This window comes from Tenrec ecaudatus, chromosome 1 (genome assembly GCF_050624435.1).
Source record: "Tenrec ecaudatus isolate mTenEca1 chromosome 1, mTenEca1.hap1, whole genome shotgun sequence".
In the NCBI taxonomy this organism is placed as follows: domain Eukaryota; kingdom Metazoa; phylum Chordata; class Mammalia; order Afrosoricida; family Tenrecidae; genus Tenrec; species Tenrec ecaudatus.
This window is the reverse complement of record NC_134530.1, coordinates 23,247,174-23,274,459: the sequence shown is the minus strand read 5'-3', so window position 1 is coordinate 23,274,459 and position 27,286 is coordinate 23,247,174. Positions and strand designations below refer to the sequence as shown.

General features: G+C 56.7%; 1 protein-coding gene across 9 annotated transcripts; it reads right to left on the bottom strand.

Moving 5' to 3' along the window:
- Positions 1-338: 338 nt before the first annotated feature.
- Positions 339-26,965, bottom strand: FCHO1 (FCH and mu domain containing endocytic adaptor 1). 9 transcript variants are annotated; one of them, XM_075537791.1, is made up of 27 exons: positions 26,939-26,965; positions 21,508-21,599; positions 19,559-19,633; positions 17,851-17,992; positions 12,780-12,932; positions 12,439-12,543; positions 11,283-11,381; positions 11,109-11,205; positions 10,000-10,044; positions 9,806-9,879; positions 9,566-9,585; positions 8,741-8,765; positions 8,391-8,448; positions 7,814-7,992; positions 7,706-7,730; positions 7,313-7,364; positions 6,777-6,868; positions 6,210-6,479; positions 4,414-4,511; positions 4,226-4,298; positions 3,962-4,070; positions 3,193-3,348; positions 2,810-2,942; positions 1,801-2,000; positions 1,188-1,243; positions 708-872; positions 339-361 (listed from the first exon to the last, which is right to left on the bottom strand). In XM_075537791.1, exons 1-27 carry the CDS (start codon positions 26,963-26,965, stop codon positions 339-341), a joined length of 2,643 nt encoding a protein of 880 aa, XP_075393906.1. The 9 variants fall into 9 exon arrangements, with proteins under 9 accessions (XP_075393906.1, XP_075393911.1, XP_075393932.1 ...); XM_075537796.1 differs by having other exon boundaries at positions 1,801-1,979; XM_075537817.1 differs by having other exon boundaries at positions 6,210-6,365; positions 6,780-6,868.
- Positions 26,966-27,286: the final 321 nt, after the last annotated feature.

Here is a 27,286-nt window from a genome sequence, read left to right as displayed (position 1 = left end):
GACCGTGGCAGAAAGGAGGGAGTGTTAGGGATATTTTACACACACACACACACACACACACGAGGTCTCCTCTCCCTCCCTGCTCTGGCGATGTGAAGAAAGTTCTCTGGGGCAGACAGAGGTTTATTTTTTGCTTTTATTAGAAAATAGAGTGTTTATTCAAAGAACAGTAAAAGACCAGGGCCTGCACAGGGTTGCACGAGGAGGACCAAGTGTCAGGCTCCGCCAGGCTGGGGGACTCCTTTCCAGGAGGCCCAGGCCTCGGGGAGGTCAGGGTGGGAGACCACCGGGTCCATGGAGGGCAGGCTTGGCCGGAGCACCAGGAAGTGGCGCAGAGCTCAGCAACTCACCACGTACATCCCTGGGGGTGGAAGGGGGTCAGGAAGGGGTGGGGAGTTCTGGCCTCCTACCCCTCACCCCCACCCTGGGATCCCCAATCCTCTTCTGCCTCCAATACCCCACAACATACTGTCCCACTCCCCCATCAGCCCTCCATGAGGGCAGAAGTCTTGAGGTAGTCAGCGGGGCTTTGGGGTCCTCCTTCTTGGCCCCTGCTACTTGAGGGCTTTGACTTCTCCCCACCCGCTCCCGGCACCCCAACACCCTTTGTCTTTTCCAAGCATGACCAGGGACAGACGTCCCTGCTGCCTTCAGCTGCCCTTCACAGGCGCAGGAGTGGCGTGGGCCCGGCTCCCAGGGAGGCCTACCTGTGGCAAACCTTCTCTTCACCAGTGACATGCGGTAGCCGCTGCCCACAAGCTCCAGGTCTACGCCTGACAGGGTGGCGCCCTCACTGGTGAACTGCGCGGCCACAGGGCTGGGCATGCTGGGTCCTGAGCATGGCTCCCAGCTGGCGGACAGGCGACCAGCGCCTGGGAAGGCCTGAGGGTCAGCTTTGTCCCAGCTTGAGGGCCGGGCTCCTCGATCCCCAGTCTGTGGCCTCTGTGCGCTCCCTCTGACCCTTCTCCTGGGCCTCACCAGACTGGTTAGGGTTTGCAGACCACTTCTGCCACAGGGCCTTTGCATGTGCTGTTCTCATTCCATCAGTGTCGAAAGCCCTTCAAGCCTTCTTTAAGGCCTACCTTTCCCAGCCCCCAGCATATTCTGGATTCTCCATGCAGTTTTGATAAGCGTGCCGCCCCCCCGCCCCCCCCCCCCCGAGATCCCTACATAGAACCAGAACTCACCCCCAGCCTCACACACATCCGGAAGCCTCCACAGGAGTCGCTTCTCCTCCAGGTTCCTGGCAGCAGAAGGAGCTGAGTGAGGTCTTGCCTGGAGAGGATGCTGGGAGCCTGGGGTCTGCACCCAGCTAAGCTTCCTCCCTACTGCAGAATACCAGCAAGGCAGCTGCCCTCCCTCTCCTCAGTTTCCCCCTCTGTGAAATGGGGACTGCCATTCCCTGAAGGCCCCAGGATGCCGGTATTTTGGAAAAGGATGGGGCATTTAGGGCCCATGAGTCTGGCTTCTTTGTACAAAACCCAGACAGCGTGATACAGCCAAGAGTGGGTCCTCAGACAAGTGACCCAGCCACCCTGTGCTTCACTGTCCCCTCTGAAACTCGGGATGGCGGTGGTGATGCACACCTTACAGGACAGCTAAGAGACCAGGGAGCTGTGTAGCCTGAGAGGGGCGTGTTGGGTGCCGAGGAAACAGTGGGCGTTAGGTACTATTACCAACAACGTCCTTAGCTTGAAGCAGAGGGAGCCCGGGGCTGAGGGGGACCCTTTAGCTGCTGCATTGAACAGGAGGTCTGGAGGGTTCTGGGGGCACAGTCCTGGACCTCCCACATGCCCTCACCAGGTGGCGGCAGGCTGCAGGCGGACGTTGGTCACAGGCTCCCCAACGTGTAGCAGGATCTGGACGTTGGTGAGTGGTGTGGGCACAGCTGTGGCGCCAGGCCGGTAGCTGTACTCCACTGAGACCTGGGTGAGGTTCGAGTCGCACTGCCAGTGGGCACTTAGCTGCAGTGGCACCGACTGGGCACCAGGGCGGGAGAACTAGAGGAAGGAAGGGCCAGAGGCAGGACGCAGCTTGGATCACCCTACAGGTATCACCCACCCCATCTGACCCTGCCTCACTGCCCATCACTCCTCCACCGACACCCTGCACTACACTGCCACCTGCCCCCCACAATCCCCCCACCCAATCTACTGCCTCACACCCCGTTCCAACTCATGGCAACTTCCTGTTAGGGAAGAGCTGCTCCCCAAGGCTTTTGGGGCTGTCACTTGTGATTGCCAGCCTCGGCTTTCTCCTGCAGAGCGGGGGTTGGGTTTGAACCTGAATCCATGTGGACTCATAGCAACCTTATAGGGCAGGGTCCAACTGCCCCTGCGAGTTCCCAAGGCTGTAATGCTTTGTCTCGCTCGTCTTTTTCTCCCGCAGAGTGGCTGGTGATTTTGAACTTTGGACCTTGTGGTTAGCAACCAGACACATAACCTGCTGCGCCAGCCACCAGGGCTCCTTTTGGATTGTAACGGAGTGTAAACGGGAAAGACTACCTACAAGCTTGTGTTACACCATCGCTCCAGCAGAGGGCACGAGCGAGCCTCCTCCTGACAAATCCTGCAGGCTCTCCTTCCGGATGAGGAGACCCTTCCATACAGGCCCTCGTGCGGTGGTGATCCCCCAACTAGAACATTATTTTCGTTGCTACTTCATCGCTGTCATGTTGCTACTGTGATGAATCGGGCGACCCCTGTGAAAGGGTCCTTCGACCCCAGGTTGAGAAGCGCCGGAAGGGCAGCTTTTCATTTGTGCTGGGGCGCCGCCCTGCACCCTGATCCCCTTCATTCCCGCCACCCACCTGATAGCGCAGCAGCACCACGTTATAATAGGAGGCAGCTGGGTTCTGCTCGGCCTGGCGCTGCAGGACCTCGGTCAGGGCCGTCATGTTGAGCCAGAAATCTTTGGCCTCGGGGTCGCTCTGGGAGGGGTCACTGAACAGATGGGGAGCAATCACCGCCACCGTGGAGACGCTGCCGCCAGCCTCCAATCTGCTTCCTAAAGATGCAGATTCCCTGGCCCCGCAAGGCGGGACCTCATGTGGGCAGGGGCTGAAGCCCCAGAGGAACTCGAGGTTCAGTGGAAGTGAGCAAGTGGTCCGGTGACACAGCCAAGTCCCCGAGGCTGCGCACACACAGACTTGGGGAGCACACCCTTCCAGGGACCCTCGGGCCTCCACAGTACCTGAAGAGCAGACCACAGTCGGGCTGGAAGTGTTCGATGGGGTTTATGTGGACCAGGCGGAAGCTGAGCACGGGCGGGGGCGGGGTCCCGCTGAACACGCGCACGATGCCAGCTGGGAAGGTCATGGTCAGCTCCCCGGTTACTTTTGCCAGGCAGCTGGGGAGGAGGGGGGAGGAGCAGGGTATTGACTGCCACATGGCTCCCTGGCCTCTGGAACGCAGCAAGGCCCTGACAGCACCCGCCGTCCTTTCCCAAACTTCCTTGCCTGGATGCCCTTGGAAGAATCCACTTCAGTCTGGAAGCAGCAGGAACACCTGCTTTCCGATTTCCCTTCTCCCCTAGGCCACCAGGAAGCTCCCAGCAAAATGTTGGGTTCTGCAAGTACCTGCAGTTTGGTTTTCAGCTCTAATATGCTCCTCCTCCTTTGAGGCTTTATTTTATTCTTTTTGGGAGTGGGGGAAGGGTATAGCTCCGAGGCTAACCCCAGTTCCTCAACTTGCCCCTAATCTGCCCCTTTCTGGGCCTGGCCTTCAGTGTTGCTCCCTATAGCCAGATGCCCGTGGCGGCATCCAAGGAGACCAAACTGGCCTAGTTCAACACTATCCAGGGCTCTCATCACCCTGGGGATAGGGGGGGTGGGCACTGAGCTCAGCATTCAGGGCCCTTCCACCCCATCAGCTCCCGCAGTCCATCTGAAAGTGGTGCCTGCCGGCAGTCCTGCTGCTGATTCCAACACACGTCTCATCTTCCTGCCCCCATGCCAGCATACCTGGGGCTGTGTCCATGGAAGTAGGCGTGGACATACTCTGTGAAGGCTGTGGCCACCGGCAGGGCATCCTGGGAGCCCAGCACCACTGGGCTTGGGCCCCGTGAGAAGCCTGGGACAGCGAGGAGGGAATGAGGGAGACAGAGAGGTTGAGCAGGGCCCACACCCGGCTCTCTGGCAGGATCCCCTCCATCACTTCCCTCCCGCCCACCCAGAGAAGGGGAAACCAAGACCCAGAGGGGGGCCCGGAGCTGCCCTCCCACCTACCGTGTCCTGTCTGGGTCGAGAAGTTGGACCGCTCTGGGGCGGTGCCCAGTGGGGAGGGGCTCAGGGAACGAGACTGGAAGAGAAGGAGGTGGGCTGGAGGGCAAACGCCCCAGAAGCAATGTCCTGAGCTGGTCCCCTACCCCGGAGGGGACTCCCAGTCTGGCTTCCCACCACGCCCCCGTCCCTACCAGGTCTCCATTGCTGCGGGTAAGCGGGCAGGACACCTTCCTGGAGCGGGGTCTCCGCGGTGGGGCGGCCAGGCCCTCGGAGGGTACAGACATCAGGTCTGGGGAGTGAGTATGGGGAGCAGCCACCAGTGAGATAACTGCCCTGGGGCCTCGGGGCTCCACAGGGGTGGGAGCTCAGCTGAGGCCTGGGGGTTGGGGTGTCTGGGGGACATCCCTGAGGGTGTGGGTGGAAAGGGGCTGAAGAGAAGAGAATTAACAGGATGGTGAATGTCATCCACCGCCTGGAGCCACCCCAGCGCTAGACTGTAAGAGGTGAGCTCCCTGTTACTGAGAGTAAGCAAGCAAAGGCTGAACGCCTAGGAAGCAGACATGCTCTAGGCCAGCAGTTCTCAACCTTCCTCGTGCCGTGACCCTTTAAGACAGCGCCTCATGTTGTGGTGAACCAGCCCCCACCCCAACCATAACATTAATTTCGTTGCTACTTCATAAGCATAATTTTGCTACTGTTAAAAAATCGAGCAGTCCCTGTGAAAGGGTCGTTCGACCCCCAAAGTGGTCGAGACCCACAGGTTGAGAACGGCTGCTCTAGGTGATTCTGCAATGAATTTTGATCTCACGTTCACCTATGCCATGGCTTTTCTATCCCCTGGGGGTGAAAGCAGCTGCCTTCCTGGCCTGTCTGAGTCTAGCCCCTCTGGGGTAACTAGTATGGTATGGGTCACACTCAGGATCCCCTACTCTGGCCTCCCCCCGCCCACCTCTGCCCCACTTCCCCCCAGGTCGGTGTTCCCTTCCCCCCAGGGTTTCTCATTCCCAGCACCGCTGGCATTTGTGGACTGTGGGGTGCTGAGTGGCAACCAGACGCCAAGCCACTCGCTGCCAGTAGCAGCACCCGCATCCTCAGTCACAAACGTCAGAAATGACTCCTGACGTCACCAAGGGTCCCCTGGGCCCAGATCGGCCAGTGGGGAACCAGTGCTTAGCAGAAGCCAGCCCGATGTCTACACCTGGTTTGTCTACACTCGTGGGTCCCACTGCTCCCCAGCCAGCCTCTGAACCCACCGCATCTACGTTCCTTCCCCAATCATGACACCGCCGACCCTTGTCACGGTTTTGGTCACCGCCAACACCCCCTCTGATTCAGGGACTTCACTTGACGCCCTGGGACTCCCCTTCCACCTCGCTGTCCCTCCTGCTCTCCACCTCTCTCCTCCTCCTGCTCTGGCTAGCTCCCTCCTCCAGCAGCTGCCCCCTCCTGGTCCTTTGTCCCTCCTCTCTCTGCCTTCCCTCCCCCCAGCAGACACACAGGCCTCACGCACTGCTGTTGAGTCCACTCAGATTCATAGGGACCCTGCAGGGTGTGAGTGAACTGCCCCTGTGGGTTTCCCAGAGAATAAATCTTTGTAGGAGTGGAAACTTCAGCTTTCTCCCGTGGAGCAGCTGGTGGGTTTGAACTGCTGACCTTGGAGTCAGATGTCTAACGTGTAGTCAGCTACCTGGGCTTCTTACAGGCCGGCCTGGTGGCTCCACCCCCTCGCCTCTGGGTGGCTGTGCCCTGGGCCTTAGGCCCCTCCCGGGACTGGCAAAGCCCTCTCTACACTCACACCTGAGGCCACATCTCCGATGTCACCTCCTCAGGGGGGTCTCGCCCCTCAGTCGGGGCTGTCAAACCATCAATCACAGCCCCTCCAAGGTGGGGCTTTCTGCCCATCGTGTCGGGGGCACCCGAAGGTGAGCAACCCAGCTATCCCCGCAGGACCCTGGCCACCCTCCGACCCATGGCCCAAGGGACTCACCTCCACCCGCCTCCAGCCCCCAGGGGCCTGGGGACGCCCTGAGAGGTTGCGGTGAATCAGGCCGCGGTGGGGCCCGCACCCTCCTGCACTCGGGAGGCAGTGCCCTCCGATTGGGTGGGCTCTGCGGGGTGCCCGGGCGGGGTACCCAGGAGTCCGGAGAGGGGCCGGGCGCCGCGTGGGAAGGGGAGTCGAGTCCTGAGTCCTCCACGTTCTCTGGCGACGAGGAGGAGAAGGGGGAGGGGCTGGAGGTGAAGCCCAGGCTGCTGGACCCTGGGAGGGAGGGAGGGGCAATCAATGCCAAGTTTGGCCCGCCTTCTGGTGGGCTCACCCATCTCTAGGAAGGGCCCGCCCAGAAACAGGCCATGCCCCACGGTCCTTTCTATTTCCATATGGCTCCGCCCGTTGCCCGCCCACTCCTACGCAGGTCCCTCCCCCTCCGTGGCCACACCTGTTGCAAAGGGGCCTCCCCGCCCTCAGATGGGTCTGTCTTCCCACTGACCACAGAGATCTCGCCGACAGCCAAGCCCCCCACACCGGCCACTCCCTGAGACCGCAGAGCCCCGGCACCTGTGAAGTCCTCGTGGTCAAAGGCTGACTCCAGGGGTGGCCCAAAGAGGCTCTTGGAAAACTGTTCGTCTGGCGGCGGCTTCTCTGTGCAGCTAGGGGCCAGGACAATCATGAGAGGCAGCCATGATACGCCTCCATCTGACCTCAGGGCCTTTGCACGTGCTGTTCCCCACCAGGAGCTGTTTCTGGCTCACCTCTGGGCCGGCTTGAATATCATCTCCCCCAGCCCCCAATCCCTGCCCCACTTCAACTCATCCCTGCCCTCTACCCTACCTTCACCTGCTCGGTTGGCTTCACTCTCTAATGCACTTGCTCCTTTAGAAAGCAGAACCCCCTAGAATGTGACCAAGACAGGTCACCCTGCCATAGCTCAGAGGCCAGAACGGATAAACACCTAGCAGGTATTCCACAGATGGCCATCCAATGACTGTTTCCTCTGAATCGGTGCAGGCCCCGGTGAGACAGGAGGGGAGGTGTGCTGACCTCAAGGCCTCCACCTGCCCCCACCCCACTCCCCTCCTCTCAGTGAAGCTCACCTGCTGGTCCTCGGGGCAGACCGGGGTCTCTGCGGTTTCCCGGCAGCCTCCCCTACAACAGATGTGCCGCCTAAGTCTTGCCATCACCCCGCCCTGGGTACCCGCCACGCCACACACCAGGGGGCCCAGGCTGTCCAGTCAGCTGCTTGAGGACCAGCAAATTGCCTAGCGAGGAATTCGAGCCCGAGCCAGCCTGCCTCCAGGCTTCGGTTGTATCCCCAGATGCCCCTGCACGGTTCATCTCTCACTTCATTCTCACCACGATTCAGATTCACAGAAGAGGCTGAGGGTCAAGCAACCTGCCCCAAGTCACACAGTTGAGCTGGATTTAAACCCACACCCCCGGCTCTTCCCTCTCCCCAAAGGGGTGGGGCTCCCAAACAGGCTACTCACGTGAAGAGTGGCGTTTCATGGTACCCTGCGGATAGAGGGCGAGCATCAGGTACAGCTGCATCCAGCTGCCCCACCAACCCTGCCCCGGGCACCCTTCCCCTGGCTCACCCCTGGGCCAGGAGGAAGGATGAGGCTGCCTGCGGTGGCCCTGAGCTGTGCCGCAGCTGCCTCGGGGCTGCAGACCAGGGCCCGGGCCGGGGCAGGCTTGATGTGCACATAGAACTTCCGGGGCTCTTCGTCGTCAAAGTCTGAGTCACTGGATGAGAAGCGGGAGGGCTCCGCTGTGCGTGCACAGTTGTTAAGGGGCTACACAGGTCCCCACGCACGGACGGGGCCGGCAGGTCCATGCCCCCTCCTGCCTGCTGCCACTCACCACCCTCCATCCCGTTTGGCAAGTTCAATCCTTCGTACAATCCACGCCTGTCCTTAACATGCCAACTCCTGTTTATCTGCTAATGCCCAACTCTGATGGCCCCTCCTCCAGGAAGCCCTCCTGTGTCTTCCTCCATGATATTTCAGCTCCCTTAGCTCTCTGATCCAAAGTGGTGAACCCCACAGGCTAAGTGGATCTGCCTCCTTCCACACTCAGGGCTCAGGCCCACCCCGCTCCTCCGCCCCCCCCCACTCGAACCCCAGCTCCCACACAGAGCGCAGAGGGAAGTTTGTCCCTGCAGGAGAAGGATATTGTTCTGGGTCACATCTGGCCGGACAGTGAAACCTTCTTCATCCACCTCTGGACAAGTCTGAAGGGAGCACACAGGGGTCAGCCTGTACCCCACAAAACCCTGCCCAGCCCCGACTTAAGAACCCAGCATGGGCCTATCCTAAGGGCCGTGACCGGAGTCCATTGAGACTAGAATGCCAGTCTCTCCCACATGGCGCAACGCAGACTTTGAGCCAAGTCCCTAAGATGTGCCACTTTGAGCCACTCCAGCTTAGGGCTCTGGCCTCCAACCTGGCTCCTGTGGCAGGGGCCCGTGGGTGAGACTGTGCCTCCCACTCTCAGCTGGGTCCAGCCCCTCCCAGGGTACTCACCCCTGAATCAGGCTCCCCGGAGTCTCTGGGGAAGGAGGAAGAGAGGGGAGTATCAGATCTGTCCTGTGATCTGCCCTCTGCCCCCACCCACCCTCCAGGCCCCCTCCTCTCCCACAACAGTGAATAAGGCACCCAAGGGGAGGTTCCTGGGCTACAGCGGGATTCCGGGGCTCACTGGGATGAGCGGCGAATCTGGAAATAGCTCAAGCCAGGCTGTTCTAGAGGGCTGGCCTGAGAAGGGAGTTGCACGTGCAGGCTTGCCCTGGCAAGGGGCAGACTCCAGACTATTCTCCCTCAATGCTCACTGCCATCAGGTCGAGGTGACTCTGCAGGACAGGGTAGAACTGTCCTTGTGGACTTCTGAGACTGTAACTCTTGACGGAGTGGAAAGCCTCATCTTTCTCCTGCAGGGCAGCTGGTGGTTTTGAACTGCTGACCTTGTGGTTAACAGTCCAATGCATAACTATTATGCTACCAGGGCTCCAGAGGCTATCCGGGTCAGGGGTAATGCTGAGCTAGTCCGGACAAGGGACTTTGGGGCTGGCCGGAGAAAACCTGAACATAGGAAGACTTGAGTACTGGTCTGGGCAGCCAGACTCCTGGCCTTCCTTGGCCAAGTAGTGATTACTGCTGGAGCTATCGAGCAAGCCTTGGCACACTGAGGCATCCTGGGTTAGCTTAGGCAAGGGTAAAGCTGGCCTTCAAACTCACTGGCATTGGCTCACTTCCAACTGATTGCCACCCTAAAGAACAGGGTAGTGCTGCCCCTGGTGGGGTTCTGAGAGGAACTCTTTCCAGAAATAGAAAGCCTCGTCTTTCTCCCACGGAGCTGCTGGTGGTTTGAACTGCTGACCTTGTGGTTAGCAGTCCAGTGTGTAACCACTTACACCACCACCAGGCTTAGCCTTAGCCATAGGAAGAATTCCAGACTAGAGGTCATGTGAGCTAGCCTGGGACAAGAGTCGTGTTGGCCTAACCAGGACACCACTGATTGGATCTGGGCAGGAAATGGGAATGGCAAGCCCGCCTGGGCCAGGGCTGGGCCAGGACATTGGCTTACACAACTGTCCGTGGCTCCCTGTCGCGCCGGCTCAGTCCAGGAAGACGAAAGGGCTTGGCTCCCCGCAAACGCTTCATTGCTGTCAATGAGATGGGGGAGCAGCAGCTGAGCACGGGGAGATGCCTCCCCTCCCGTGCAGACCCTCCTCCCTCACCCCGTGGTCTGTCCGGCCTGGGCACCCAGGCCCAGACGTACTTGCCTTCCTGCAGGGCCGCTGCACTGTACGTCTCGAAGTCCAAGGGCCCTGGGACAGAGGATAATAAGAAACCACCAGGCAGACTGACTGGTGCCTGTGGAGGGTAGCGATACACCTGTGGCCACACATGGCCCATGAACCTGAGCGCAAGGTCAGCTGGATCCACAAACAAGAGTCAACAGTCATGACAAGTGGGATGGGCCAAGAGGGAGTGGCACCTGAGTGTCCAATTCATGGATTGAAGGAATGTGGTCTTTGACCTATAGGACAGATTCTCATTGGCTCCACCTCAAACCAATCACGGAGAACAGTAACTTCCAAGTGTTTCTAGCATCCCTGGCTGAAACTAGGATGGGGAGGGGAGGGATCCTGAGTCTGGCCAATGAGCTAGGTCTCCGAGACAAGCTGAGGACCTGAGATTGTCTCCCAAGGGCAATGGGGAAGTCATGGAGGGTGTGTGAGCAAGGACAGGACATGACAGATCTGGACCACTGGAGGGCAAGAGTAGGAAAGGGGTGTGGCCCACACAGGAAGGGATGGCCTGAGTTGGAACCGAGCCAAGATAGAGGGAGCAAGGGTCACCTGGGTGACAGCCTTGACTTGGGGCCAAAGACTATGAGAAAGCATTCATTGCGTGCTGTGTGCTAAAGACACGTTTGGCACCAGATTACTGACTGTTCACAACACCATAAGGTGGGGATTACTACTGCTCTCAGTTAATAGATGGGGAAATCGATGTTCAGAGAGGTCAAGACACTCACCCAAGGTCACACGGTCAGTTGGGAAGAACAGACTTGAGACACATCTATTCAAAAACTTCTGTTCTCAACTCTGCCCCCACCCTGAAGCTGAATATGTTCCTCCTGCTGGCCTTCTGTTCAACAATCCTCAATGGCTCCCTTGGGCCCCCAGGGTGCAGACTGAACAGCAGAAGCTGGCCCTCAAGGCCCTTCTGGGAACTGGTTTGAAAAGATCTACACACACACGGCCCGGGCATCAAATCCTCCTCTGAGGTGGGCTGCTTGGTTGGACTTACCATGAGCCCATTTTTCTGATGAGGAAACAGAGGCCTAGGAAGGTTCAATCTCCTGCCTCTTGAGCCCTGGACTCACCTGGCTTCTCCTGGCCTGTGCCTTTGCTCTCTGCAAACTTCCGGAGCAGCATCTCCACACTGACGTTCTCTATGTTCTGCTTAAACTCCTCGTGGACCTGGGTCAGGTGGGGGTGCATGTGAGTGACCCGGGCTCAGCACCCCAGCCTCCTCCCTGCCCTCGGGTCCAACTCACCTGGCCGATCTGCACATGGGTGTCCTCTACCGAGTGGGCATAGGAGCCCAGCAGCGCCTTCATATGTCTCAAGTGGGTCTCCTCCATGGCTTGGAAGTGCTAACGCAAGAGGGGAGGGACAGAGGAGAAGTTCAGGCAGGTGTCAGGCCCTGTGTCCCCAGCCTGGCCAATCAGAATGTTGTAAGCCTCAGCGATTAGTCTGGGAGAGAGCCAATGAGAGTCTGCCCTGGGACTTCTGCTGGTACTACAGGAACAGAAACATGCTCCTTTTCCCGAGCCGAGGCGTTTGCTAGATGTCAAGTTGGAATGATTGGTGGCCATTTTCCTGTAGGTGGCTGTGTGCACACACACTCGGGCGGCCACATCTGCCTGAGAGTGAGGTCCCCAGGGAGGAAAACCCCGCTGAGAAAGCAGCGACACGGCTTCCTGCCAAGACCACTTGAACCCGCAGACCCAGGAAGGTGTGGGACGTTGCCCACGTGCACCCAACTGGTTTAGGGATGGAGGGCGAACTAGAACCCAGGCCTGCCAGCCACTGTGAAAGGGCAGGAGGCTCTCCATTTCTAAAGCCTGCCTTGCCTTGTTCAAAGTCCTTATCAGTCATAACAGTAGTGAGAATAATCATAGTGGGATTCAAGGAGGAATTTCTACGCATATGGCACTGGGCTGAGCACATCCTACAAAAAGCCCGCTGCTGTCCAGCTGATTGACTCGTGGAGACACCGCGTGGGTCAGAGTAGTCCCTAGGGTTTCCCCAAGGCTGACTGTAGAAGAACTGTTCACCAAGCCTTTCTTCTGCGGCACTTCTGGGTGGATGCCAACCTCTAGCGTCAGTTAGCAGCCAAGCGTGTTAATCATTTACAGCACCCTGGCTTTCAGCACGCCACATCAACAGTGAGTCATCTGATCTTCCCAACGTCCCTAGGAAGTAGGTATTATTTCTGTCTGCTTGATAGCTGGGGAAACTGACAGCATGATTTGGCATTGGAAATACTGGTAACTACAGCCATCGCTAACTGATTCGAGAAGTCTGGTGGCTCTGAGCCTGGGTGTTTAAGGATCCCGGAAACCAAGGGTTTCGACCATTCTGGCAGTCTGAGGCCCGCAGCATCCTGGGAACGTGTCTATCGCAAAGGCTCTGGTACCCGGTTCTTACCAGAGCCGAATCCAGCATTTTCTGTTCAAAGTCAGCCCGGGCCGAGTTGTACTTCTCCACAGATCGCCTCAGGCTCTCAGTGGCCTTCTTGGTTTTGTTCTCCGCCTATGAAACACAGGGAGGGGTCAGGGCTGGGCACTCATGGGTCTGTCACCCAGCAGGTGGGCATCTGGGGCACCTGCGGTGTAGTGACCACACACAGGTCGATTGACACAATCCTTTGTGGTAGGTCTTCATCTCCCATCTGGCAGCCTTGCCCCCGCCCCCACCCCAGGCCCCTCAGTCAACCTCTGAGACCCTGGGGGGCGAGTGGCTAGGAGGGTCCCGTGTCCTAGGCTGACCTTGTCCATCTCCTTCTGGCTGGTGCTCTCTCTGCGCAGGCGCTCCTGGTCCAGGCAGCGGTTCAGGTAATTGTCGCGGGATTTGGGCAGCAGCTGGCTGACACCTGCGAGGACCTGCACAGCATCCAGGGTGCCCACCACCTCTTCCTTGCACTGGGGAGGGGGAGGGGCGCATGGGCAGGTGACTGAACTGCCCCTGGAAGTCCCTGCCTGCTGGGGTTCTGAGCCTGAGCCCCTCGAGGGGACAGCAGTGAAATTCCCAGATTCTCAAACCCTCATTCTGGATTGCTAGATCCACGGGGTGTTTTATCAATTTATTTTTTTTAAGGAAGGTTTTTAAATAAATCATAGCTTTACATGGTTCAAATTTTGGAAGTGCTCGGAGGTAGTAAGCCCAGGAAAAAGCCTGCCCCCTCCCACCCCCGGCGACCAACCCCAGTTCCCCCCAAGACATTGGCTCAGACACTCCCCTACAAAGGAAGAGAGCAGGCCTGTGAGAGAGAAACTGAGGTGTGGCAACTCTGTAACTCACCCAGTCTGTCAGCGCACGCGCATCAGAGTGGCAGTATCCCTAGACCCTAACTATACACCCCTAGCTAGACTCTGCCCTCCACCACAACACACACACACACACACACACACACACACACACACACACACACCGCTTTGCCTGGGAGCCCCGCTTATTGCTGTGCCCCTTCTCAGGATATGCCCAGTGTAAGGGCAAGCAAATGCATTTATCCCCACCCCACCCCTTTGAAATGCCCATGGCAGAAGTCCACAGTGGCATTCAGTGATTTATCAATGGAATAACTGGCAGGGAGCTAGAGGCAGAACTAGGGGCGTCCCTCTACATGCCAAAGCCCCCCCCCCCCACTTACAGGAGGTTGGAAGCTGCTTAAGGCTAGAGGACATGCTCACATTCAGGTCTTTGAGGCAGGAAGCCAGCAAATCTGGGTAGGACCCAGAAGTGGGCTTAATTCAGCCAAGGGGGGTCAAACAGTACCTTCGACCATGCTGCCCAACAGGGCCCCGAAGAACCAGAAACTTTGAGACCACGCTCTCTCCCTGCAGCTGCTACACACAGCTCAGCACGGTTGTGCCACATTCTCTCTCTCTCTCTCTCTCTCTCGTTCAGTTTACTGTAAAACCGGACACTGCTTCTATCCTTTATTAAATCCACTTGGATCACAAACCAGGCTTCAGCGTGAACGCTTTCTTGCAGGAAGCCACGGACCGAGGTATTTCTCACTCGAGACAGACCTAACACATAGGACCGTGACTCAGAGATCAAGGCTGAGGAAACAGCAGCTGGGCTGGACTTTGAAAAAGATGCCAGCATGAATTTATCCGGCCGCAGCAGTCACTGCGACCGGCTCTTTGCTACTACGCGTAATGTATTGCGGACGCCCATCCCGTCGTGTCTGTATTTCTGTCTGTGCGCCCTGTTTTTAGGAGAGACTGCACGTCTGCCTTTCTGTGTTTCCAGGGATGGCATCCACTCCCCAGCCCCGATTCCTGGGAGGGGATGGGAGCGCTATTGCCCGCGGGGTTGGAGAAGTTTGATCTCCCAAACCTTTTAGATTTTCAGCGGTCTGCTTTGTGTTCTGGCTGGCTAGATGGCCACATGCGCATGTGTGAGCCCTGCTGGTCTCTGGATTCAGTGGCTTGCCCACCCGCCAGTCCCCTAGGCCCCGTGTGGAGGCTGCCATTTTCCCAGCCACATGACTCTCCGCTCCCGACAAGATGGTGCTGCCCAGTGGCCGCTGTCATTTTTGTTGCGGGAAAATTGAGCACGTGACCCTGGCCAAGATGGTACCCGCTGCTACCCAAACACATAGGGGGGGACGGGACGGTGCCTAGTGGGCTGGCTGCTTGGGCCCCGGAAGTTAGCCCACCTTGTGCCGGGAGCCGGACACTTCCCTTGCCCCCTTGCCTTTAGCATCCCTGCTTGGTCCTGTGGAGTGCTCCCTGCAGCGTCGGCCAGCGGCTAGTTTGGGTGTGTCCTGTTTCCCACGGGCTGGTTTTCCGTGGCCGAAGCCTCGGCCAAAGGCGTTCGGAAGCCAAGCCAGAGTAACGGTCCACTCTTGTCTTTCAGCAACACTGCCTTCAGCACATCTGGGGTCCAGCTAAGATTCCAATTTCCCTAAAAGGTTCCCTTAGCTACTGACCAATCACTCCTCCCCTTCATAGCTTCGACAGCCTGCTCCTGCCAGCGGTCGCCTTTGAAGGCCACTGGGAGGCCACTCCAAGCAGCGGTCTCGCCTCTGGACGCTGGTGAATTACTCTTGCCAGTAGTTCCTTCTGTGGGTCCTATAAGGTCACCCAAGCCGGTGGCCACTGCTTGCTGTCTAGAAAACAGGGCCCAGTTTTCCATCCAATACTGGGGTCCCTGACCCCTCCCTTGAACAGGGGTACCTGCTCGAGGCCCCAGTTTCACGGCACCCTAGAGGTACCCGCAGAAACTGCATTACTGACCTGGAGGCATCGAGCTCCCAGTAATTATCTGTTGTGTTTTCTAGATGGGACCGGCAGTTCGGGGACACAGGGAACCCCACTTTGGTGTATTCTGCCTAATTGGGGTAGATCTGACCCAGAGAGGCTGGAGCAGAAGCTCCGAGAGTTAGTGCAGGTGCCTGAAGGAGCTACCCTAGAAGAGATGGGTGCCTTTTACAATAGGGAACAGAGGGGGAGGTGTGGGCTCAGGGGAAGGAGGGAAGGAAGGGCATCAGCCATGCCCAGGTACTGGCCCAATTTGCTAACTGCCCATCAACCGCCTCCCAGGTTTCCCAGGCCCGTGACCGAGGTGCCAAGTGCTCTGTGTGTTGGGAACTGGGCCACTGGGCATGGAACTGCCCTAGCCTGAACAGGCCTGCCCAAGGGCCGTGCCACCTCGGCAAGCAAGCTGGCCACCAGGGTGTCCTTCTTTGTCCTATGGCAGAAAGCCAAGAGGGAGGGGGCCAGCAGGCCAGGTGAGCATCTGCTCATTGAAGATCGGCCCGGCCTGGCCAGCGAAGCAACAGAGAGCGGTAGCAGGTCTGGAACCTCGGGTGAGCAATCAATGTGACAGCAAGGTCAGCAGATGCCCTTCTAGATACTGGGGCTGCCTATCCTGTCCTCACCTTATACCCTGGGCACCATTCACAGGTGAACCCATGGAAGCTGTTGCTCCCAGACCTCTCAGAAGCGGAGCATACAGACAGGCACCCCAGGGCAGGTAAGTGCTCCCCAGAACACTCGACCTCAGACCCATCCCAGTCTTTAAGGCAGTGAATGCCTTTACCCCGTTCCCGTGTTTAAAGTGAGCTAGCACCCATGCCTGTCCATCCTAAGAGTCCCTCTTTTCTAAACTTCCTGTGACACTAAGCCACTGTCAAGGGCACTGCCATCTCACAACCTTACCCCCGTCTCACCTAAGCTGTCCACCTGTTTCTCCCAGAAGTTCGCAGGGGACCAATGTCTGGCAAACAAGGGGGCACGGAGTGGGGCTTTGGGTTTCATCGCAGCACGCAGATCACCCCCTCAGCCCCTGGTCCTCTCCTGCGCCTCCACTGCCTTTTCAGAAGACGTTTGCCAAGGCTTTCTTCCGTGGCTCCTCCAGGTGGAGTCAACCTTCTCACCTTTGGGTCAGCGGCCGAGTGTGTGAACCAGTGGCCGGACCCAGGAACTTCCCTACCTCTGAGAACATGAACACCGAGAGTCTGGATGTGAACATGACACCATCTGAGTATTTCAGAGCCCAAGGCAAAGCCCAGGTGCCAGCCACAGTGGTGTTGTGGGAGAAAAGACAGGGCGATTGAGAGCCTCAAAAACCCTCTGGGGGGCGTTTTACTTTGTCCTGTGGGACTGAGAAGAGCTGGACTTGTTAGATAGCAAGATAGGGGGTTGTTCCTCTCCTTGCCTAGGGGACCCGGGAAGCTGATAAGGGCTAAAGGGCATGAGCCAATTCAGGCTCCCAGCCACGAACGGGCAGTACACCTATGTAGGCAGTACAGCTAGATTGTCCCAATCTAGGCCAGGTGGGCTTAATTCAACCCATGGGGTCAACCAGCACCGCCAACCAAGCCTCCAAGGGGAAGGCCCCCAAAGGCTGGAACTTCGAGACCACTGTCCTCTTTTCCCAGCCGCTGCTCCACGGCTCTGCGAGGCCAGGCGGAGGTCAGGAGCAGGGTCTCCCTCTCTCTCTCCTGCCACCCCTCAGGCCACCACGTGGGGGTGCAGTGTCCTGAGGGTGCCTGTGTTCAGTGACTAACACCTGCAACTTCTGTCCTTTATAAAAACCCACTTGGATCACAAACCAGGCATCAGCATGAATTCTTTCTCATGCAAAGCCAAGGACAGAGGCATTTTCCAAGCTGAGAAACCTAACCGACTCCCTCCCAGCCACACCACAACAGAGTCTACGGCTTGACTAACCAACAGGTCAAGGTTTGGGACAGTATAGAAACGAGGCACATCAAGACGTAAAACTTCTGGGCCCGGCAAACGTTCCGGAAAGGGCCCCATGGTCCGTATGTCTGCTTTGTGGGCCAGGCGGCCTGAGATTGAGGGGGCAGAAGCAGCCCCAGGCTAGATGTCCACGGGCGTGGCAGTGTGCCGCTCATTGCCCCGGAGGAGCCCTGGAGAGCTGGTGGCGTTGTGGGTTACGAAGAGCAACAGTTCAAAACCACCAGCTGCTTCACAAACGAAAACGACGTCCGGGAAAGACTTACAGCCCCAGGAGACTCACGTGGGTGGGGGAGTGAGTGGGGGCAGTTCTGTCCTGCACAGACGCTGAAATGTCGGTGGTGCACAATTTCCAGGTGCCTCAAAGGACCCTTTGGTTTGCTTTCTCCCCATGGCTTCACAATGTAAAGTGTATTCTCTGCTGGTGAGCCCTCGCAGAACGAGGAAGGTGGCCGGAACGGGCCCGTGGTCTAGGGCTTGAGGGTCTGAAATTCTACAAAGCTCATGGCTGTGGGATGCTGGCATCCTGCCTAGGGCTGGACGTTAATGACCCAGGAATCCAGAGCAGTCTGTGTCCCCGCCCACCGACGGCGCCCCGCCCACCCTTCCGTGCTCGCCTGCCTACCTTCTTGTGTGTCTTGAGTTGCTCTTCGCCATAGCGCAGCACGTCCTTGATGAGGTCCTGCAGCTTCCGCGTCAGCTCCAGGTGGCAGAGCGCCAACTTGTCCGAGGAGACGCGAAAAACCTCCCAGAGTGGAGCGAAGGTCCTAGGAGAAATCGGGGTCACGTCTAGAGCCCAGGGGTGACTATTCCCCACCCCTTTGCCCCAGCCCCTACCCAGCACTTCTTCTCCAAGACAAAACAACAACAAAAACCTACTGCCCATTCAAAGTTGATGCCCATTCATAGAGCCCTGACAGGACAGGGTGGAACTGCTCCGCTGTGCGATTCCAAGATACGAACTCTTTTTTCTTCCCGTCTTCCCGTCAACAGAGAGGCTGGTGTTTTGAACTGCTGACCCGTGGGCCCCAGATCAACACATAACCACGACACCCCCGGGCTCCTGAGGTGTACCTCTAACTCACTGTGGTGGAGTCTATGCAGACTCATAGCAGACTAGCACGGACTCTGGGTGCTTCGGAGACTGTGCCTCTTCGCAGGAGTAGAACACCTCATCTTTCTCCAGAGGCTGGTGGTTTCAAACTGCTGGCCTTGTGGTCAGCAGCCCAGAGTGTAGCCCACTCTGCCTCCTTCTTATGCACCAGACCCGGCCATGAAGGCCACTGAAAAAGTCCTTGAGTCTCTACCACAACCGTAATGAGCCTATCACAGAAGGGGGAACGGTGGCAGACGGTTCCATAACTCAGCCTCGTCCCAGGGGCCCCTGGTCTTCAATCTAGACACAACTGATCCACGTAATTGACCAGCCTTCAGAGCCATGTCCTGCCCTCAAATCCAGTCAGCCGGGTCTTCCCACCGTCAGAACGACCCCTGCCTTTCTTCCCTGCGCCTCCATTCCCACCCCCCAGAGAAACTTTGCCGTGTGCCGCAGCCACTACACAATGCCATCAGGCCCTTGGTCTCCCCTGCCCAGGTTCTGCAGCCACATCAGTCTCCAGGACTGCCCTTGAATAAGCCAAGTGCTTGGCAGCCTGGTGCCTGTGCCTTGACGGGGCTGCGAGCCAGGCCCTCTGTTTCCTCAGACGCTCCCCTTGGCCAGCTCCTTGGCTGATTAGGCCTGAGTTCCTGGGAACAAGGCCCTCCTAGACCACCACTGACCCCTCTGTTCCATCACACCCCTATTTCACCCCTCCTACAGTTCTGCCCCCTGGCAAAGGTCCATGCTTAACACCTATCTCCTCAAACACCCTGGATGGCCACAGCATGCATGTGGGCGAGGGTTTTCTGCCTTGGCTGCTGTTGGGTGCGCAGTGCCTGGCATGCACTAAACCCTTCGCCACTGAGTTGCATTTGGCTCCTGGAAACTCCAGGTGTGCAGAGGGGGACTGTTCCCCAGGGCTTCCAAGGCCGCGATCTGTGGGGAGCAGACTGCCAGGCTTTACTTCTGCGGCCCCTCTGAGGGGGGTTCAAGTTGCCAACCTTCCTGTTAAAGATCAATGCTGAACTATGTGTGAACAGTACATTTGGGGGGGAGTGAGCGAATGGCTGAGCCCGTGAGTGAGTGCATGATATCCGCTCTTCTTTCCCTGAATCCCCATCTGCCAGCAGGAGCTGAGGACTCTGTCCTCATGTTTGCACTGTGGAGAGATGTCCACATCGCAGGAAATGCCCACCGCACCCAAACTCATGGTCACCTTGACCACCTGACTCACCCCACAGGGGTCCCATTGCTGGCCAGCTTAGAGAGTTTCGCCATCGCCTTCGAGTAGGTCTCTTCAATGGTGGCCCTGGGTGGAACGGTGAAGGGAAAGGATGGGGGAGGCTCTGGGTACTCTTGGGAGAGTCCCTATCCTCCAGCCTCGGTTTCTCCCATTCAAACACAAAGAAGGGGGTCCATCTGACCAGGGCCAGTACAGCTCTTCGAAGAGGGGCATTTTGAAAAGTCATGAGGCTTTCTCTCTCCATACCCCCGCCCTAGTAAAACATTTCTACACTCACTGCCAGTGAGTCGATTCTGACTCACAACGACCCCTACCGGACAGGCTAGGACGGTCCCAGCGGGTTTCTGAAACTGTCAATGGTTTAGAGGCGTCGAAAGCCTCATCATTCTACTGCAGAGCAGCTGGGGGGTTTGAACTGCCATGGTTTGCAGCCCCAGGCGTAAGAGGATGCCACCAGAACTCAGGACAAACCGGTCTGTCTGGAAGAAGTACAGCCAGAATGCTCTTGAGAGGCAAGGATGGCGAGACTGAAGCACGCTGGACATGTTGTCAGGCGAGACCCGTCGCTGGAGGAGGGCAGCATGCTTGGGAGGCCCTCAACGAGATGCATCGATACAGTGGCTGCAACACTGGGCTCACATTTAAGAACAAGGGTGAGGCTGGACGGGACAGGGCAGGGTGTGGCTCTATTGGACACAGGGTCGCCATGAGTCAGGATGGACTCCATAGCACCTCACAGCTACAGCAGGGAGACATTGTGTTGTCAACAGTAGAGGCACAGCCGCCTGGTGTTCTGAGCACTTGCTGTGAGGTGTTCCCGAGGGTTTGTCTGACTTGATGAAAGGAGATGAAGTCATACATCCTGCCCCCCCACCGTACCCTCCCCCCTCTGTGGCCAGAGAAAACCAGCTGTCCTTGAGTCAGTCCCACTTAGGACACCCCCATTTGAGTCAGGGTAGATCTGTGCTCCATAAGGTTGTCACAGGCTGGGGTGGGGGTGGGGCTGGACTCGAACCGCCAGCCTGTCAGTGAGCAGCTGAGCTCATGAGCTGTTTGCACTACCCAGGGCTTCCTGCAGCGTCAGTCACCAACAAGTGACCGTCACACTGGCCCCGACTCACAGCAACCCCCAGCGTCAGAGCAGAACTGCTCAGCTGGCTTTGCAGTGGCTGACGTCCTGGGAGTGGGTTGCCTGGCCTTTCTGCTCAGGTGCTTCTGGGTGGATGTGACCACCAGCAGCCTTTTGATTCGTAGCACAAGGTGTGACCGTTTGTATGGTCCAGGGACTCCGCCCAGGGATTACACAGGCACAGAGTATTCTCCGAGCATTTGGTGACTGTGGGAAGCCTGTCGGTGGGGACTTCCTTTCCGGCACATTTGTTGTGGTTTCTGGAATGAAGGTGTCTGAGCCACTTACGTGCGGGAATGTGGGTTTTATCCACCACGCGCCTGTTTTCCTTTATCAAAGCGAAAGTGTGAGATTGACTTTTCTGTTTAATTTCCCTGTGTAGGTAAATTACATTATCTGTGAATTTCTTTTCACCAAGGGAGAGTGGATAGAAACCAGGCAGTTCAGTTAAAATCGACACTGGGTCTGACAGGGTTGAGAATTACTGGCTCAGGGGGTGGGGAGGTATCTTCAAGTCCCTTTGGTTCCTGCAGTCCCAGGGATACACACAGGGCAAGGCCGTGCCTGGTATATGGTATTGGAGGGCAAGGTGGGGTGGGAGAGGCTGGATGTGTGTGTGTGTGTGTGTCTAGCCAAGTGGTGGGCAGCAGGAGAGGAAGGCACGGCCAGGGCCTGGCCATTATGGGTGGGAGCTAAGGGCTAGTTCATGGGCAGGCCTGTGGGTGGGCAGGGCTGGGCAGGCTGGTTTGTAGTGGGGTGGGGGCTGTGTGAGTAAGTATGGCCATGGGATGGGCAGGACCTGGGATCTCACCTCTCTCGGATGAAGTCCGCCAGCTCTTTGGTTGAGATGGGCCCCTGCTTCACGCTGTGGTAAAGAACTTCAAAGCCGTGGTTTTTCTCACCCTGCAGTGGAAGGAGGACAACACAGAAAAGGAATAGAGAGGACATTGGGGTTGCCTAGCAACTGTGGTACGTGCAGAGGAGTCAATCAGCAGAAGTCCATCCCTTTGGCCATAGTGATTGGTTCAGTTAGCAAAAACTCATCCCTTTGGCCATAGTGATTGGTTCGGGCTTGAGCCAATCCACATTTTAGATCTCCCCCAGCACAGTGATTGGTTCATGTGCCTTACATTGGTTCAACCAGGGAGAGCCCTGGGATTTTTGTTTCCTAGATGAGGGAGACATTGCCATCTGCTCTTGATGTCTCCATAGCTCTGTCTCTCTCTCTCTGTCCCCAGCAGTCTCTTCCTCTCTGCTTTCCTTTTTGCCTTTTCACAAATGAGCAAATTAATGTGGTCATGAGTGATAGGGGAAGCCAAGGAGAAGCCATGACCCTTGACAAGAAGCTAAACTGGAGTGTATGGTTAAAAAATTTTTTTGTTTAAGTCCTAAATTGAGTTGCTGGATCAAATCAGCCCTGAAAGTCACATTATCCTATAAGATTTCAATTTTATGAGCTAATGCAACCCCTGTTGTTTCCGTCACAATAGTCATGTTTTTAATTTCGATCCAATAGAACCCTCCCTTCCCTGAAAATTCAGAGGAGGGTCTAGTTCTCTATTCCCTTTCTGTCTCCATCCAACACTGCCCAGAACAGGGCCAAGCAGAGAAGGCGCATTTGAGGCTGAAGGAAGAAATGAGTGATTCTGCTGTTACTTTCTGGAGTTGATGGGAATCGTGCCCTTTCCCTCCTAGTTGAGGCAGTTGGGGCAGCCATGGCTGTATCGTGTGCCCTCGGTGGGTCACTGGCCCTCTCTGAACCTCGGGCGGCTCTTGGCTAGGATGGGTGGGGAACCATTCACGCACCATACCAGAATAGCGTAGACACCAGGGTGATCTATGTCAGGGTCTCTGTTGTGGATTGAAATAGTGTGCTTCCAAAATATGCGTTGAATTCCCAACCTTGGTACCTGGGAATGTGGTCCTATTTGGGATGAGAAGTTTTTCTTTTGTTATTTTTGAGGTCATGCCAGTAGAGTGTGGGTCCTAAATCTAATCCTTTCTGAGTTATAAGACGTGACTGGGATAGGCAGGCAGGCACACATACATACACACACAAACGCACACACTATGTGAGGATCAGCTACAAACTAAAGAATGCTAAGATATGCCCACGGCTGTTGACAAGAAAGAAATCAACATGGCCAAGGCCTTGATTTGGACTTTGAGCCTCCAGAACTGTGAGAAAGCAAGTTTCTGTTCTTTAAAGTCACCCACTTATGGCACTGGTGGTAACAGCAACTCTAGGTAACTAAGATGGTCCTGCACATGACCAAAGACACTGCTTGCTCTTGGGCTGGCTAGGCCCAGAGGAAGCTGGGAGACGGAAGTTGGACAGGCTATGAGGTTAGGACTTCAGCTGGTGGGCAATAGGGAGCTACTGATAATTATAGAATGAGGGGTGGTGCCTGCCGAGTGTGAGTTTGAAGCTGTTCTGGGTCTGAGCACGCTTGTGTGGGTATTTATCTCTGTCTTTGCTAACTCGCGGTAGTGTATCCTGACCCTGTTGCTTTACGTACAGTCAGCTCTCTTCTCAAATCCACTTACTTTAGAGGGCAACTCTCCCCACTGTTCTCAACGGAAAACCGGGACCCCTGGCCATAAAGAAGGCGAGATAGGGACATGGGCCCACAGCTGGGTTTGACTACTGGCCCCGTCCCAACCCCCCAGGCAGGATGTTATGGCTGAAGACGGAGCTGTTAGTTCAAAAGGGAGAAGATGCCAATTAAAACCATAATGAGCTATCATCTCACCCCCTGTGGAATGACTATATATTTCTTATCTATATCTATCGATCTATTGATCAATCTATTGATCGATCGATCTATATACTGGAAAACCAGTATGAGTGAAGTTGTGAATAAATTGGATCCCTCTCCCATTGCTGGTAGGAATGTAAAATGGAACAGCCACTGTAGGCGACCAGGTGGTGGCTCTTCGCACAGCTGGACCCAGAATGACCAGCTTCTTGTCCAACAATCCCAATCCTAGGGCTCTCTCCAAGAGAAGTGGGGGCAGGAAGGCACCCAGAATCCTGTGCCCTGAAGGCCACCACAGCAAACCCCACAAGAGCCCCAAAGTGGCACCCACCGCAGTGGCCATCAACTGGCGATGAGGGGCTCAATGCAGTGAGGTCCTTCCCCACAAGGCAGTATTGCTCAGCCACGGGGACACCAAGTCCTGATGCAAGCCACAACCTGGCTGAATCTGACCGGAGCCTCGTACAATTGCACTGACAGCCATGGAGAAACTAGTGTTGATTAGCGGTTCTCGCCAGGGACAAGAGGGAGGGGAGAAAGGGAAGTCACGGCTGGGGAAGCAGAGTTTCTGTTTGTGGTGACGGGGATGTGGCAATGATAATGGGTTGTGGTTGCACAACATGAGCAAGGCCATGAATGACACTGATGCCAACAAACGGTACGTGTGCTAATATGAAATCAGCAAATGCTGTGTTTTACAGAAATGCGCATATATACATTCACACACACATACACACATATATGTAGAGAGAGAGAGATTTACAGTAATACCTACCAAAAAAGGGGGGGATCAAGGAGATGAAGTGGGGTCCTAAGGAAGTAGAGAGACTTAGCACCAGATGGGGTCTGGCAATTAGGATTGGAAGAGAAGGCTCATGGGAGGATCTGAGGATATTCAATTTTCAGCACTGCCGAGGACCCTTCAACACCCGTGGGCACTGTACGCTAGGCAGGCCCCCACAGAGGATGGCTTCCTCCACCCCCCAATTTAGGGGTCCACCCTTTTAATAATCTGGAAACTTGAAAGCTAGAAACCACTAACAGATAATCCAGCTTGCTGCTTACATAGAGAAACTGAGCCTCGGCCTGCGGCAGCCCCAGGCCAGCCTCCACCCAAGGTTTCACACTCTATGGCTCCCTCTGGCCCACCAGCTGAAGTCCGAAACTCCTGGGCTGGAAGTACCTGTCCAACCTCATTGCCTAGCTTCTTCTTGGCCTAGCCAGCAAAACAGCAACCAATGCAAAGGTATGTGTACCTTCCAGGTGCTGCACCTCTACTGGGGCAATTTCCACCTCTCTGGCCCATCTCCTCTAAAAACTTTCCCTGACCCTCTTAGAATCCCTGAGCCTCCCTGGCTGCTTCCTCTCCTCACTCTCCGTGGATGCACTTTTTCGGGCTCGGGTCTTGAGTTATACTTTCAAAATTTAAACATCAAATTCCCCTGTTAGTCACAGTCAGTGTAGGCTGGTGACATCACCTCTCTGAGCCTCAGTTTTCTCACCTGGCAAATGGGTGCGATGGCGGCACCCACTTCCCCGGGGTCTTGGTGAGATGAAGTTGGCCGAGTGTAAGACTCTGCAGGGGGGTTGGTAAGGGCTCCCCAAGTGGCCCCAGCAGCCCCTGCCTTCCCACTCATCCAGGGGATCCTTGAGTGAGGCTGTGCCAGGCACTGCCGCCCAGGCCAGCATCGGGCACTGATTCAGAGCCAACCACTGGCCCGTTTCCCAGGCCTGGCAAAGCCCCCAGCAGCATCTGCCTCCCTCTGGCTGAGTTGGCAGCCAAGGGTCCTAGTAGTGGCTGGCAGGAGCCTGTGTCTCCTCATAACCTCCAGACACCAGCTTGCCCACCATGCTACCCCTTTCAAATCAGCTTGAGCGTGGGCCTCCCCTGGTCACCCTTCCCCCCCCCCCCCGTGGCTCCCCAGTACCCTCAAAGCCTTAACCATGGGGTGTTGAAACACCCTGACCTCTTTGGGGCTGGCCAGAATCCTGCTGGCTCTCAGCAGAGAGCACAGCAAGCCAGGGAGTGGCTATATAAACAGGGGGTGAAATGAAGTCTTGACAAGAGGGAGCTTCTCTGGGGTCCTTCCTGAGTCTGGCAGAGGCGAGAGCATCAAACTCCTTTCCCAGATAAGGAAACTGAGGCTCCGGGAGGGAGGCAAAGCCATCCCATCCCCTCCAGTGAACTGGAACCCTGAACCCAAGGCTCTTAATCACTGCAGCTCCTTCAGGCTGCCTTCAGGGGCAGGTAAAGAAGGATGGCTTCTTTTGTCTCTTTGCAGATCTGAATTTTCTGCAGTGAGCCTGCACGCCTGGTGTAATTAAGAGAAATTTAAAATAAATGTAGGTGCCATTGCCAGGGTTTCAAAACGTGGGCGAGGGCTGCTCCCCCAAAGGCCAGCCTGCTTACCCAGAAGCAGGGACAGGGACTCTGAGATGGGCAGCCTCTGCCCAGGTGCAAACAGCCCATGGAGAGGCAGAGTCTGACCCTTGGGGAAGGGGGCTGAGGCGGCATGGGAGTGCGGCCCCTTTAAGGAAGCGAGAGTCAGTAAAAGAAGCCCCAGCTGGGGAGGGAGATAGGGCGGAGCAGGCTTGTTGCTAGCGGCAACCAGTCACTTAGCAACGGGCTGCCTCTCTGCAAGCTCAGACTGCAACTGTGGGATGCACTCTGGCCCCCCACCCCTCCCTGACTTCGGGGCCCTCCCCTGCTCACATGTCCTCTGTAGCTCCCCGTTGCCTGGCCCTGCGGGAGGGTCCTTGTTCCCTGAAGTTGGCACCAGTGTGAAACTGCTGGGCTTTTGCTGGGCCTGTTCCTTTGGGCTTCCTCTCATCCTAGAAAGCCTTGCAGTCTTAAATCCCAATGCAATTAAGCTCTGGGTCCAGGAGCTTCCTCTGAGTGTCCCCAAGTTTGGTCCCCACAGGATTGGGGGTGTCTGTCCTGGGGGCCATAGCCACTCCAATGCCCCAGGAGGATGGCAGGGAGGGAGTGAATGAATGAATGAATGAATTAGTGAAGGAGAACAAGTCCATACCACCATCCCTCCCCACCAATTAGGGCCCTGCATGCTACCCCCAGTTTAGAGTCCAAGGTGCTGAGGAGTCCACGGGGAGTCCAAAGTGAGAAACCCCCCAGCTCTCCTGGGTGGAAAGGATGTGGAAATTCCCTAGCCAGAATTTCCCTGGATCCTGGGGCTGGGACGGAGTCCTGGCCTTGGGTTCAAGCCCAGATTCTACATTTCTCATTGGGCCTCCGTGTCCCTGTTGGTCAAGCTGTGATCGCTTCAAGGTCACGGAGCCCGCAAGGGCTGGGGGTGCAGACTCAAGCACAGCCTAACTTTCCCCACCTCCACTCCTCTCACACACCCTGCAGACCCTCCACCTGCCTTTGGCTCTGCCCACAAGGCCTTGGGCGGTCCCCCTCACTTTTATAAAAGTCCCCACGGTCCTGCCAGGAATCCCCACCACAATAAAAGTCTTACTTACCCAAAAGTACTCCCCAAAATACGACATCCTGCAGGCTGGCTGCTGTGGAGACCCTACAGGCCCCTCCGTCCTGTCCGATGTCTGGCAGGAGAGAAAGGCCAGGCTGAACCGCAGTGTCGCAGCTAGTGTGGGCCTGAGAAGGGAAACTCCGGCTTGTCGTCTTCTGGAGAAGGGACAGGGAAGGTGGAGGAGGAACTGAAAGTCCTGTGGCTGGGAGCATGCCCAGGGTCCCTAAAAGGATTCTAGGAGAGCCTCATCCAGTAGGACAGCCCTAGGCTGGATGGAGGGGCAACGACTAAAGGAACGCAGGCTAGAGGTAGGGGCATGGAAGTTGGGGTTTCAGCGCAT

Excerpts from the sequence above, each read along its gene's own strand:
- FCHO1 (XM_075537791.1), bottom strand. The coding sequence starts at position 26,965 with ATGTCGTATTTTGGGGAGTACTTTTGG. Across the intron at positions 11,206-11,282 it reads CCCATGTGCAGATCGGCCAG|GTCCACGAGGAGTTTAAGCA; the intron begins GTGAGTTGGACC and ends CACCTGACCCAG. Across the intron at positions 4,071-4,225 it reads CTCGACCCAGACAGGACACG|GCTTCTCACGGGGCCCAAGC; the intron begins GTAGGTGGGAGG and ends TCGCTGTCCCAG.